Source organism: Pseudopipra pipra, chromosome 5 (assembly GCF_036250125.1).
Source record: "Pseudopipra pipra isolate bDixPip1 chromosome 5, bDixPip1.hap1, whole genome shotgun sequence".
NCBI classification, from domain to species: Eukaryota; Metazoa; Chordata; class Aves; order Passeriformes; family Pipridae; genus Pseudopipra; species Pseudopipra pipra.
This window is the reverse complement of record NC_087553.1, coordinates 54,093,494-54,108,509: the sequence shown is the minus strand read 5'-3', so window position 1 is coordinate 54,108,509 and position 15,016 is coordinate 54,093,494. Positions and strand designations below refer to the sequence as shown.

At 38.6% G+C, this 15,016-nt stretch overlaps 1 protein-coding gene across 7 annotated transcripts in view; it reads left to right on the top strand.

Annotated features, from left to right (window-relative positions):
- POT1 (protection of telomeres 1) overlaps nt 1-14,587 on the top strand; it is an 80,671-nt gene extending 66,084 nt beyond the window's left edge. For 3 of the 7 annotated variants that reach the window (XM_064656156.1, XM_064656158.1, XM_064656157.1), the window contains 2 exons: nt 8,920-8,960; nt 14,170-14,576. In XM_064656156.1, the coding sequence (XP_064512226.1) occupies nt 8,920-8,960; nt 14,170-14,256 (128 nt within the window). In that variant the 3' untranslated portion in view covers nt 14,257-14,576. Of the gene's footprint in view, nt 1-8,919; nt 8,961-14,169 lie in introns of all 7 variants that reach the window. The other 4 variants (XM_064656166.1, XM_064656162.1, XM_064656165.1 and 1 more) reach the window with 4 other exon arrangements.
- The last annotated feature ends 429 nt before the right edge of the window (nt 14,588-15,016 follow it).

The window sequence follows — 15,016 nt, the reverse complement described above, 5'->3', positions numbered from 1 at the left end:
CCTGGAGAAGAGGAGACTGAGGGGAGACCTCATTGCAGTTACAACTTCCTCATGAGAGGAAGAGGAGGGGTAGATACTGATGTCACAGTGGAACAGGAGGGGAGATCCCATTTCCCCACCTGTCTGTGGTGGGATGACCTTGGCCGGCTGCAAGAGGCCCACTCAGCTGCTCTCTCACTGCCTCTCCTCAGCAGCACGGGGGAATAAAAAAGATAGAAATGCTCAGGGGTCAAGATAAAGACAGAGAGATCAATTGGCATGGACAAATCAGACTTGACTTCAAAAAAATCAATTTATTGTCAATAAAAATTGAGTTGGATGGTGAAAAACAAAGATAAAAGCATAAAACACCTTTACATTTTCTTCTTCCCATACTTCACTCCTCCTTTCCTGGCTCCTCAACCTCCTGAGCAGCACAAAGGGCCAGGGGTGGGGAATGGGAGCTGTAGTCAGTCCAGAACAGCTCCTCTCTGGCACTCCTTCCTCCCCATACTTTCCCCATGCTCCACTTTGGCTGCAGTGCTTTGGGATAAATCTGCTCCAACTACAGAGTGTTCTGAGTTGGAATGAACCCACAAGGATCATCAAATCCAACTCTTAGGTGAAGGCCTTTACAGGTGAACCCATGACCTTGGCATTATTAGCACCATGCTCTAACCAACTGAGCTAATCAGTGTGGATTCTTCCTGTCAGTTCCTGTCAGGAACCTGCTCCAGTATGGGCTCTCCACAGGCTGCAGTTCCTTCAGGAAATATCCACCTGCACCCCATGGGTCCACCATGGGCTTTAGCATGGAGAACTGCACCTCCGTGGTGTCCTCCACAGGCAACAGGGGAATCCCTGCTCTGGCACCTGGTGCACCTCCTCCCCTTACTTCTTCACTGAGCTTGGTGTCACGGGGTTCTTTCTCACACATTTTTCCTCACCCCTCACTGCTGTGCAGCATTTACCCTTTCTTAAATATGTTTTCCCAGAGGCACCACCACTCTGGCCAATGGGCTCAGATGTGCCCTTGCAGTGAATCAGCTGGAGCCAGCTGGAACTGGCTGATTCCAACCAGGGGCAGCCTCTCCTCACAGAGGAGGCCCTGCAGTCCCCATGGCTAGTGCCTGGACCCCTGTGCCCAGTACAGCTTCTGACTTTGTAGGCGCAGGATCAGGCACTTGCACTAAGGCACTGACATGTGGCCATTAGTGGCTGAGGTGTCCTGATTTTAGTTAAAGAGAACAGCATGAAAACTGACAGCATAATAAATAATTTGGAAAGTTGTTAATCCAAAAATTCTAGCATGTTCACTGATGGAGCACAGCCAGGCTCTTGACGAGATGTGAGGTTTTGGTAAACACAGATAAATTTGGTTATGACCCATAAATGGTTCAATTTTTCCAAATTAAGAGTAAGAATAATGTGGGACAGAAATATGCAGTGTCCTACCCTTCAGTCCCCAGCTGTCTGACAAACACATTATTTGACACTGAGGGGTGTACCCCTCCCTGTACGGGACACACACAACTTAACTGATACTTGGCAATAGAGAGCTTGGGCATTTTAATCAAGAGAAAAACTTAACACTTAAGGCCTAACTGTGCAAACAACCCATCTGTTTTGTACAGTGCAGAACCACAGCCATATTTTTAGGGTTAAATCAACCCCTTAGAAATTAGACAATATATTGCCGCTTTTACCCAACTGTGCTTCAGGCAATGGCACTACTATACATTATTTCATCTAGTACTAAGAGACATGCAAGTGCATGGAAAGGCTTCAAAAAATTGAGCAAATTAGTATCACATCTTTTCTTTTAATAGGACTGGAAGTACTGCAGCCCCAAAGGTGTATCTACTCACTGAAAGAAAATGGTTTTTTTATTTATAAATGTGTAAAAGAAGGAATTGAGAAATTCTTCACAGATTTCTCTTAATCTGAATTGTGTTATTATCTGCAGATATTGTACAATAAGTGCTTTCCTTATAAATAAGATCTTCATGATAAACCCTCTAGCATGAGTGTTTTACTCTTCCTCTGGTTTGTAAAGGGAATCTCTTTGGCATATATCTGGAGGATGTTTAAGCTTTTCATTTTTACCCTTATTGTTCTGGCTGCAACAAGATGCTTTTTAAAGGGAAACCCACTTTAAAGATATATAAATTGCAGATGATGACTGAAAATTAGCTCTAGAGAAGAGAATAAACAAGCATAGGTACCAGCACAATAAGTCTTTTGTGAGTCCTGCAGTGCTGTCCAAGAAAATTATGATATTTAATTTTTGGTATAAGTTTTGCAATAGGCTCTTTCATTTGGCTAGCCATGTGTCCACTTATGCAAAATCCAAAGTCCAAACCTACGCAGTCTTTCTCGAGGAATTGGCTATCATCTGGACACGTCAGTCCATTTATTCAGCCATTACCTTTTGTAGCCACTTGAGTTACAAAGAGCATTATGAAACTGAAGAAAATTCAATATGTGCCAGTAAATTTAGATATTCATTCATGACAGATGGATGAAACAAGTAGTCAGATTAAACTACTCTGCAGTATCTGAAGTAATTGCTAATATCTGCTAATATTGTTTACTGAAGTAAACAATGACATTCCTGAATGAAAACTGTGCTAGATATAATACTATTTGAGAAATAAGATTTTAACTTGCCTTTTTTTTTTTTTTTTAATCAGCATAGCAATAGAGCAACTTAATTCACTGTGGTCATACTTCAAACTTAGCTGAGATCATCAAGTGAAATTCAAACACAGATCAGGAATGAAAAAATAAATTCTAACACAACAAGCTGAAAAGGAACAATGATTAGTCAGAAAAAAATGCATTTAGACAATCACAAGAGCAATGATATTTTATTGTAATTTACTTAAAAGAGTAAGACCTCAGCCTGAGCAATCATATTATCTTGTTAGATGTGCATCTGAAGTATTTGCTATTTGATCTCTGTGGACAGAAAACATCTGACTAATACACATCATTTTTAAGCCAGTTAAGCTTAGAAACACAGCCAGAGTTGGGAATCACATATGCTATGTCCCTCACAGACAGGTATATGGAGACAGTCTTTGCTGTAGACTGTGTATGCTTATGAAAAGATGCAACCCATAAATGAGACAGATGACTGAGGGGCATGTGAAAGAAAAGATGTCAGGATTAAATATAATTATCAAACATGCATAGCACCTATTGGCCAGGTTATTGTGCCCATTTTACCAGAAGGGGTGTAATTCCATTCACAGTTCACCAGTATAAGACATTTAGTTTCCTTTTTTAGCTCTGCTACAAGTCAAGGTTTCAAATACTGCTCATCTTCCAGTTGAGAAAGTAACTAGGCTTTCCAAAGAAATTTTCTGAGAGCTGTTCAAGTTGTCTCTTGAAGCAAGGGTTTTGCTCTATGACTTTGTTAGACACTTTCATTCAGAGCTATGAAACTGGTGAATTATTCCTCTTATTGAGGAAATTTATTCAAAGCAACAGGGCGTTGTGCACAAAGTATGAAATAGATCTTTCTTCTGTGTTAAAACTGTAACAGGAAACACTGATTAAAGGTTGTCATTTAGTACTTGTAAAATAAATAGAAAAATCTCCTATCCTCCGAGGTTATACACAAGAAACTTGATATTGTGCATAATGTTCTGTGAGTATGAAAATAAGCTGAGAACTGGATCTTTACAACTTCACAATCATTCTTTTTGCATGTCCAAGTGAGGCAGGAATCAATTTTTGAAAGTTTGCCCAAGGTATCTGTTGCTGGTTTTCATTTTCAAACAAGTTAAACACCTTTTTATTCTAACACTTAGAGTTGAAAATGACATAGCCCTTCCTTGAATGCTGTTGAGTGATCACTATCTTTCAATGTATAATCTTTGGAATATGTCACTTTCTTAAACAAAATGAACCTTATTAATCCCTTGAGTAATTACTTTATCTGTAACAACGAACATGGATGGAATTGGTGCACCTGAATGCGAGAGGAACTGACAGCCCTGGCATGATACCAAGTTCTGTGGAGCTGCCTCTGTATCCCGTTTACCTGACTGTATTCTGAAATTCTGCCCTACTCTGAGAACTCATTTTTTTTGAAGTGTAAGAATCACTTCCTGGTCTGGGAAGGACACCATGGGTTCAAGGATCCCATGCTGATCGTGCTTAGTTAGTAACACTGGATGGTAGGTCCTGCAAATTTCATCCAGCTTGCTGCTTTGCTCTTGGACACCACTGGTGGTATCCTGAAATATCACCACCAGATCCTGAAAATAACTGCTGCCCTCTTAATATCTCCATGGAAAGCCCTGAGCACCAGCAGGCTTTGCATAGATACAATTCTTTCTGAAGATGCAACTTCATAAATCACCTAAGCCCCAGCAAGTCCATGATGCCACCAAAGAGATGAGCCCTGCATTTTTCTCTGGTCTTAATTTCCCAAGCCCTCCCTCATGCTTGACAGGTTGCATGATCTGGCTTATCATCTCCCTGATTTAGCTCAAAACTAACCTTTGCAGGGAGAGAGAAAAGGTGGGAAAAGATGTAGAAACAATCTATTTAGATGCACGGAGAAACCACCTGTTTTGGCAGAATTACTGTCGTGGGTCTTAAGCAAAGACACCTATAAAATGGTGTCCAGCGAGAGGCCATTACAGGAGAAATAGTTCTCCAGAGCTCCTTGAAAAAGCTCAGCTTTGCCTCCTTTTTCTACTGGAAAGATTTGCCATGCATAGTGGACTGTACAAATCTTTGCAACGTGATTTGTCCCTTTAATGTGATTTGATCAACATTGAAGTCATTAAGAGGAGGACCATAAATTGCTCTCATTAACTTGCCATAGCAAAGATGAGTGCAGCTCACATGTCTTAGGACTGTTATTTCAGGTTGTCTCTCTGCTTAGTGAGGGAGCAATTCCTCTGCTGCTTTATATTCTTGTTTATTTTTCCCAGCTACAAAGTTTAGATATTTTCTTATCTTTATTTTCTATCTATCTATCTATCTATCTATCTATCTAACTATCTATCTATCTATCTATCTATCTATCTATCTATCTATCTATCTATCTATCTATCTAACTATCTATCTCTATCCACCATCATCTGTCTAATTTTGTTGGAGGGGAAAATAATGTAAATTTTTGAGGATAAGAGGCAGGAAAATAGTCTGCTTGCACTGTCCTTGCTATTGCTCTGTAACTCCATGTCCTATAGTGGCTTTAGCAGCTACCTCCAAAGTCATCTGTGCTCTTTAAGTCCTCCCCCAGTGGACACACAGCTTCAAGATTCCAGTTTTACAATTGCTTTGCAAAACCAAAGACTGTTTTAACCTACAGCAAACATTTTACTAATGTCTCAGCTGCTCATTCATGACATCATAACCAGCTGAGGTATTTCTCCTGAACATGACAGATGTTCACAAGAGATTCAGCACTGAAATTAGTGAGTTAATTTCTACAGTGTCTTAAGATACGTACACTGCACAAACAACCTTCTGAAAATCATCACCAACATAATGAGAAAATTTGGTCAATTGAAAAAGGGACTCTCTTGTTGGCCAAAAGCAGAGCTGTGATAGAGACTTCCTCAACATCCTGACACTGAATTTCAGAGAAAACATTTGTATTCAGGTGTTGACCTGCAGACAGGAACACAAATATTTTGCAGCTGAGTTCAATAAGGAGTTTACTACTATGCATGTGTCTACATTGAACAATTATTACATAAAAACCAGAAATAGCGCAGAGAACAGAGTATAGGGCCCTCTTGGTCCTACAGTAGGAGAGCAAGAGGTCACAGACAACCTAGTTCTCATCAGATGTCTGAAAGTGCTGCACCCCCCCATCAGTCATTTTGAGTTGAGGTTCTGGGAATGCAGGTGTTTGTACAGGGCTACTCTTGAGGGGCTGCAGTTCTTTATTGAGCCTAGACCTTATCCTCTGACTTCTAGCTTCTTCATACTGAATCTTCCCTGTGGCACTTAAAGATCTGTGCACTTTCCTTCACTGTTGATAGAAAATGTGACTTTTTTTTCTTTACCTACACGGGGCTGTACTGACAACATGCAGAGAAAGAGGTTTCATCTTTAGTAAGTTTTGAGTTTATTCACACAGAACTTGTTGGATTATGTTTTGCTTCCAGAAGTCATTAAAAACTGGCAGCTGTTCCTTACTGTCCTGTTCTGCAAATCCTCTCTGAATTTTGAGAATTTCACCATCAAAACATGATAAAAAGAGCTTAACTGAGAATTTTAAATTTTAAAAGTACAGTAACTTACTAGTTAGAAGGAATCAGCTTTCTCTCCATACAAGCTGCTATTGTCTTGACAGCAAATCTGCTTCCAGATTTACATTTGTACCCCGCATGTGTTCTCCTATCCCCTCTCCAAAAGTTTATCATCTCCTCTGGATGCACAGCAGCTCTCCAAACAAATTTTAAGTGTCCTGGCCCAAAACAAAATTTCCTTAAAAAGAAATATTAGAAAGTGACCATTTAGTCTACATTAGTCCACAAATGCAGCTGTGGAAAGAGTCACATGAAAAATTGGGTTATCAGAACTAAGAAGGAGTGAGAATAAGTGACAGAAATGGTGTAGGTAACTTTTTTCCAATAGTGCTATTAGTACATGGATAGGGAAATAAACATACCTACTTCCTAATACTTGCCTGTGTAAGCCAGCTCATAATGCATGTGTGGCCATGAAGTCTGCAACATGGATTTAAGTTTGTAACAAAGATAGTCTGTTCTTGATTTTGTAAGTAATAAGTACTAAGCAATAACTACCTAAATAAAAATGTCATGAGGAGGAGGGAAACAAGGAAGAGGGAAATGCATTATAAAATCTGAAGTGTTGAGTAACATTTTAATAATCAGTGAATATTGCATGTCTTTTTCTTAATGGACCAGGAGGACCTTATATATAGATTTCATTAACATGCTGTAAAACTTGGCATATTCTAAAACATTGTTTACAGAGAAAAAGCAGCCTTAATATCTCTCCCAATCTGTCACTAGCAAAGATCTTGCTTGGGGAGCTTTGCTGTCTATCTAACCAACAACATTCATGACTGCCTCACATTTGAATAATTTGACACATTCTTTGTGAGACAAAAACTGCACATTTGTAAGTGAAAATAAGAAAAATATGTTTGTTAACAATTTTCAGAAACCCCGATTTCAGATCAGACAGTGCAATTTATAATATATCATAAGAAGAAAACACAGATTGAAGGGTAAATTAGCAAAAAGCAGAAACATGAGAAAATAAAATCTTACCAGCCATTTGTATTTACTTTAACTATGTCAAACCTTCCATCAAGATAGTAATAAGCATGCAGGTCATTAAACAGCTTAATTGAATTTGAGTGACATCTGCTTTTGAACAATTAGATGGCACAGCATATTTTCATAATGAAAGAATTTCCTTAATTTTCCTCTTCTCTCACTGAAGGTTTATTAAGTAGTTCAGCCATTAAAATCCCTATTTATTAGGGAAGCCCAGATGGCCAACCACTATAAGTGTAAAGAATAGCTGAGCCATGTCAGACCTTAATTAAGAGATTGCAAATTAGAGGAACATCACTCAAAGCATGGGGACTAAAATCACACTTTTCTACTATTATAATTCCATAATGGTTTGTGGAAAGAAAAAAACCCCACACCCTAAACATGACTCAGTCAGAATGTAAGCACTAGATAAGGAAAACGTGTGATATCCCTGGTGTTATCCCTTTGCTAAAGCTCTGTCGCTGCTTCTGTTGAAATTGCAACCCCTGAATAGTCTTTCCTATGTGTATCTGCAAGGTGCTATCACTCCTGTGCTTTGCATGACCTTGATGGGAACTGGGAGTATTCCGAAGCTGAAAAATTAGGTGAGAAGTTTGTCAAACATATTTAGTTACAAAGCTATCGTGTTTTCTCACTCTGAAAGGAAATGAGCATGTAAATAACCACACATTTTTTTTTCTAAATGTAATTAGTAGATAGGGATTGCAACACAGGGTGAGGCAGATGTCTTTCTTCTCTGATTCAACTGGTCTATTTAACATGTGCCAGCTCCTTTGGGACTGTTTTCTTGGGTGAACATAAAAGTAGAGACCCACAGCCCTCCCACAACCTGTCTTAGCACTTTTTCTGTCCCAAAATACCTTCTTTTCAGTGGACAGAGAAAGGAGTTGTGATTTAGACTATAATGGATTTGCATTTTCTGATGATCCACAGGTACTACTCAGGCCAGTTTTCTGCCTGCTTTGAACAAAGCTGGTGGAAAAGACCTCAAAACATCAAATGTATTAACAAAGGATCATGACAAATTTGAGCCCTCCATAGATTTATGGTTCCCATGAGATGTGCTTTACAACAGCCTGATTTTTCTGTAGCTCAACTTCTGTTTTCATTGCTTGTTTCTCAGCTGAGCACTCAGGAAAAACAATCCCAGCTAAAATAACAAAAGCCAGTTTGTTTTATTTTAAATTTCCCCAGTAAGTTCATGTCGCAGAACCACAAGAAGAGTTTTCTTAACAAAACATAATTCTACACCAAGATGGGAAATATTGCAACCCAGACATTCAATTCTGCTATTTAAAAAAACTACAGACACTAATTAAATCCACTGCCCAGGCCACTGATCAAACACTGAAAATCAATTTAAGCTTAATGTTGCACATAACTCTTCCTATTGTAAAGGCTGTGAAAAATCCATAACACATTTCACTTTTCCTTTCAACATTTAGAGATTTTCTGGATGCTGCCATCAACAAAGCATCTAGAAGACAACAACTTTTAGTTGAATGCAGTCATGACACAAAACCACCCGTCCTTTTATACCCAGCACTGGGTCCTTACTCTGTGCAGTGCCACAGGGAATTGTTTCTTAGGCAATGCATGAGAGGTAACATCATTGTTAAGTTCATCCTATTGCTTTTGTTTTAATTTTTTTCAGGTCCAAAGGCCAGAAGCAATGAAGACTGCCTTGCTGACAAGGTTTGTGTTACTCTACTGCAACTCCACCACCCCACTGCAGGAGACACAAAATCAATTTAGCCATGATTTTAGGCCATCAGTTGAATCTCTCAATATTTTGCTCTTGTGAATTGAAAAAGCTGCTGGTCACACAGCCTTTCTAGCATGAAATGGGAGGTGATAGTCACACTGGATGCATTAAGGATGAGAAAAACAAACAGATCGAGGACAAAATGGCTGGTGAACTGGCAAATGATGCAGTCAATGCTCTGCTGATGCTGCTGAAGTCAATAGGCATGTGAGCAGGATTTCACCAAAAGCTTTCCTGTGCTTAATTCCTGATGGGATCTACACCTACAGTTAATTGCTTAGCAGTTCCTACTTCAAGGCTATTCCTGACTAATTAGAAATATGAACTCTCTGGCACGGCATATGCCTAAAACACTAAGCCACTTCAAAGGACATTATTCATCAGCGCTGTTTCTTATACTCTTCCTCAGCTTTTGTCAGATGAGAGACACTTTCCTAATATCCAGTCTAAACTTCCTCATTCCATTTCCTCATGTCCTATTGCTGGTTCCCAGAGAGAGATTAGCAGCTCCCTCTCCACTGCCCCCCTTGAGGAAGTTGTAGACTGCAAGGAGGCACCCCTCAGCCTTCTGCAAGCTGAAGAAAGTGACCTCAGTTGCACCTCGTCAGTCAGCATATTTCATTATAGTTTACCACTGGGTTTTATAATGCAAAATAAGATAATATTATTAATGAGATTTTACTGCCTTTTTTTTTTTACAGCACTATAATGTATTTATTCTACAGTCAATAAACTAAATGGCCATCCATCTATTCGATCTCATTTTAAAAGCCTTGCTTTGTATTATAACATGTGTTTGGCTTCTTGTATCAATAACTACCCTCACTATTTTGTCTTTGCTAAAGGGATATCTTTGAAAGATCAGCACTGGAAGCGATGTGTGTATTTATATTTTTGTGCACTGTCCTCAGCTGTGGGCCAGTGTGTCATTTGAAAGAAATTGTAGCAGCATTATCAATCTCAGTTAGGTTATGCCCTTTATTTTGACTGACAAGTTAGACTCCAGAGTATGATGTGCAACCCAACAAAACAGTACCAACAACACCAAAAAGTAACTGCAGGTTTTAAAATATTTCATGAATGAAAAAAGGAAAAGGATACAAAGGAAAGTACATTGAGAACCTCATGTTACTCATTCTGCCAGGTTTACTACTCATATTCCAGGAATAATTTGGTAATGACTGTACTTCTTTGGAAAGCAAAGCAAATGTTAGATGTCAGCAGTGGCAGGTGGAGACCTTAAGTGCTTTGCATCCTGTACCCTGCCTAGTAGCCAGTTCTCATGGAAATGAGAATGTACATGTAACCTGTGTATTGGGTCTGGCTGAGACAGAGGTAATTTCCCCTCCAGCATCCCACATAGTGCTGTGCTTTGTATTGGGAGCTAGAAAGGTGTTGAGAACACCCCAGTGTTCTGGCTACTGCTGAGCAGTGCTGGCACAACATCAGTATTCACTCTCCAACACTCCTCTGATCCAACAGTAGGCTGGAGGTGGGCAAAGTCTTGAGAGGGGACATAATCAGAGCAGCTGACCCAAACTGACCAAAGGGATATTTCTTACTATATGACATCTGCTCAGATATAAAAGCTGAGAGAGAGGAGGAGAAAGGGAGAATATTTATTACTTCAGTATTTGCCTTCCAGAGCAACCACTATGAGTGCTGAAACCTTGCTTCCCAGGAAGAGGCTGGACATTGCCTGCTGATGGGAAATAGAGAATAAAATCTTTTGATTTTTCTTTTGATTTTTCCTTTGCTTGCACATGTGCAACCTTCACTTTCACTTTAGTAAATTGCTTTTATCTTGATCCATAAGGTTTTTATCTGTATTATTTTCTCCCTCCCCATCCTGCTGAGGCTGGAATGAGAGAGAGGTTTAGTCGGCCTGTTATTTTATCACTTATTTTTCTTCCAATAGTCAATTTTCTTCTGACAACTTCTCCATAAATGTGTATGTTTTACCAGTTGAAAGAGTGAGGATTTCTCAAGGTAAAGAAAATCATACTCTCAGAACCAAAAGAAACACATTAGTGGAAGAATAAACAATGGACTCTTCAGTAGATGCTATAGAGCAAGGTTAATAGCTTGTTCTGTGACTCCAGGCCTGCAAAATACATAAGATGACAATATACTGTAATATATTAGTTTCTAACTAAGGTCAACATATAAACTTCTTTGTTCAGTTTTAAAATCCAAGTGTCTCATTCCTGCTCACTCTGCCCTAGAAGGGGACCATTTTGATTCTGGGATGAGCAGGCTTTCATGCCACACAGCTGGACCTCCTCATTTATAACAGGCTTCTGGCCGTTTAGGATTTCACTCAGGTGTTATTTGAAGCTAATGCCAAAACTTCCCTAGATATTAATAGAGTATGTTCAAGATTATAGTCTTCTCATTTATTTTTGTAATTCCAGGAAGGCTTCTGATATGAGAGATTAAGCTTGGATGAAGAATACAACTGAACTAGAATAGTTTTAGGTAAATGGTTGGCTATTACCTTATAAATTCTTTCTTGGCCACCACAGACCACCTGCTGAGGACTTCAATTTAGCTGTGGGCTAAATTTAGCTGCGGTGTAATTAATGCATGCAGGAGGAGAAATGGATTTTTAATACTCTGTCTGTTAACATCAGCAGCAGTCCAAGATTAGATGGACCCCAAAAAGATGTAGAAATATTTTGTGGTCTAAGGGACAGATAGAACTAGAATGCCATATTCTGACTGGCAGACCTCTGGAAATATTTCCTCTGACCTACTGGTCTGAATCTGCCTCAGCATCTTTGGCTGAGCACTAAAATACCTTTATAAATTTGCTAGATAACTACATAAAAGTTCATTATTATAGATATTTTTTTAAAAAAAAATCCATTCTAATTTTTCTTGTAATTTCATACTTCTAATCTTAGGACTAGGGAAAGAGGGCAACTTTAAGCAATGTTCACATTATATTTATTATTTGTATTGCTGTTGTACCCAGGGGTCTCAATCAGTATGGATATTCCTAAATACCAGTTAAGAAAATGTAAGCAGAAAATATTATCTAAACCACTTTTCATCTTTTGTAAACCCACTAATTTACTTCTTAGGACAGACCTCTCACAGAGGATTCATAATCTGTTAAACTACTTCATGTGTTTTCTTGTAAACATGTGACGTATTACAATTCACGGGAATGAACCCTAAAGCCCTGATCCTGCAGGAAAGTGGGGGTTTAAGGGCTTTGGGGTATTTTTTTAATGAAAAGATTGCTCTCTGTATATGCTAATCTTACACTGTTCTCAAAGCATTTGAGAACTGACCCAGCATCTGCAATTCCTGTAGCATTTGCATTCTGACACTATTATGCTGTCTAAGTGATGATTATGAAACAGATGCTTCTTTTATCTTCTTTTTATTGAAAGACTGTATAAGACCTCCAATCATAGGAGGGTATAAGAAGTTTGTTTGTTTATTTCTTGGGAAATATTTCCTCAGTGAGCTGTTTCTATTGTGTTTCTTAAAGAGTCTAATTATATTTGCAAATGAATTTACAACCTAGATGTCTGAGTATGATTCACAAATTACATGCTCTAAACATAGTAAATACTGTATAAATGCATCAGCAAGTGCAATTTACCACTGCAATCCAATTAAACAGGCTGATTACCCCTTTGACACTTAAAGAACAGGATTGGTCCTCTATGGCTTGCAGCAATACCTCATCTTTTGCAGGGGAGGGAGCTATTCCCTACATATTTTAGGATGTGGATCCATAAAATCAGTGAGCTAAGGAAAAATATGCAGCAAGTGCAGCTATGCTGGATAGGTTAGTGGTGTCTGTGAAACATACATTGTTTTGTCCTATCTCCATGATAAAAACAGATAAATGAGATGATAAGAACAGGAGAAATGGTCTTTCCTGAAGACCTTCAGCCTAACATCATGTTCCAGCCACTTGCTTTGCCACCATATCCTCACCTCATCTAGGGACAAAGGAATATTTAGCTGAGCATTCAGGTATGTTTATAGGTAAATATGTCTGCACACATTTGGTGACATTAATGCCAAACTCTTTTTCTGCCTATATAAAAAAAATATAATGTGTAAACCCACATATAATTCTTCTACCAAATCTTGGCTATTTGTTGGCATCTGGCAAAAGATTTCCATCCCAGCTTTGTGCCCTCTTAGCTGATGTGGCCCCACAGGGAAGCTCACTAAGGGCCCCTAAACAATGAGCTGGAAAGTCACAAAGTGCTGAAGGAGAAGCTGTTTGTAAATTGATAATGTCTTTATCTGTAGTATCAGTAGCATGCAGCTCTTTGGGCAAATGACAGGTGTTTCTTGCAGGGCAGACACCAAGTGCCTTCTGTGCAAGTCAGAATGTGGGCACCACTGGTTGTGCTCTGTGGGTACATCAGTTTGTTCAGCTCTGTAGTACCTGGGCGAGCAAAATCTGAGTAAAAATGGTTTCCTGTTTTATCTATATGTAGTATGGATAGCATTTAAATAGTATTTAAACTAGTATTTAAAATCGGAGAAGTATGCATTAAAAAAAAAAAAGGAAATATTAATAGTGACAGCTGGAATTATCTCTGCATCTGTTCATTTAGTTCCCAATTCAAATTTCCATGCAGGCCCTATTTATGCTGCATAACAGTTAACACCACAAATTGATGTGATTTCAACACAGTTTAAACCACACAGAAGAAACCTATACAGAAACATATTCACTACATTAACAAGCAACATCGGTCAATCACTTGCACTGTAAATTGAAAATCACAATAGGATAGATTGTATCAGCTAAACACTTTCTGAAAAGCCCTGAACACCCTCTGAGTGGGAGGCAGAGGAATGGAAAATAACTTCTTGGTGTTGGTAGCAAACCCCCACCCTTCCCTTCCCAAGATTGTGTTCATTAGTATAACATGTACGTGGGGAACTGACTATTCCCTCACACCTGCTTCTTTGTACAAAAGGTCAAGCAAAAAATCAAACGTGACTCAAGTTTATAGAACCACTGCAATTTCAAATTAGGGAGACACTGTTGAAACCAGCAGGGCTGAAATGTAACTTCCTCTGTTCTCATTTTTGCCCTGTAATGTTAAAACAATTTTACATTTTTTTTTAATTAATCTCCTTTTATTTTCTCTTTAGTTTCCAAAGGCAAAATGTGAGTGCCAGAACCCACCAGTTTATCTCAGCCAGCCAACTTGGACTCTAACTGGAGAAAAAGAATTGTAATAAAGAACAGATTCACTTTCATACAGACTGATGGTTGTCATGGAACATGCAGAAAGAACAAGTTCTACAGTGATTGTCATAATTTTGAATAGCATTGTCCTCGTCTCTGCCCTTTTTCTCTCTTGGGCAATTGTACTTACAGATGCTAATGGACTTTTTATTTCTGTGCAAATTCCCCACCTGCAAAAACAGCTACAAACATCAGTATAAATCCTCTTTAAAGCTCAGTTTGCATCTATATTGAACACGTTGTTGAAGAAAAACATGAAAATTGTGCTCATTTTTACACAGAGAGGCTCTTCAGGCTACAGAAATAGCAAGCCCTTACTTCTGCATTGGAACCTAATGTCGTTCACCACCTAATACTATTTATTACCTATATACAAATAATTTTCATATAGCCTTACATTTTAAGGCCATTACTGAGAAAAAGAAAAAAAGTGTTATATTCTTAAAGACAGATGCAGGATCAATATTTGCATTTTAAATGTGATATTTATGTACCATTCTTGGTAGAGTATTTTTCTGCAAGTATTGCTGTAATTCACTCTGTTTCATGATAAAGATACTTTAACAAACTCCTGTGCATTTCATTTTTGTATTGTAGTCTTTATTGGCTCAGAAAAGAGCTTTGGGAGCTTCAAAGCCATCTAATACATATGCCTGGATCCTTTTCGTTTGATATTGGGATGAGGGTCTATTTGTTCCCTCCTGTTAGTTGAAGCAATAAATAAGGATAAATAATCACTGGATATTTCAG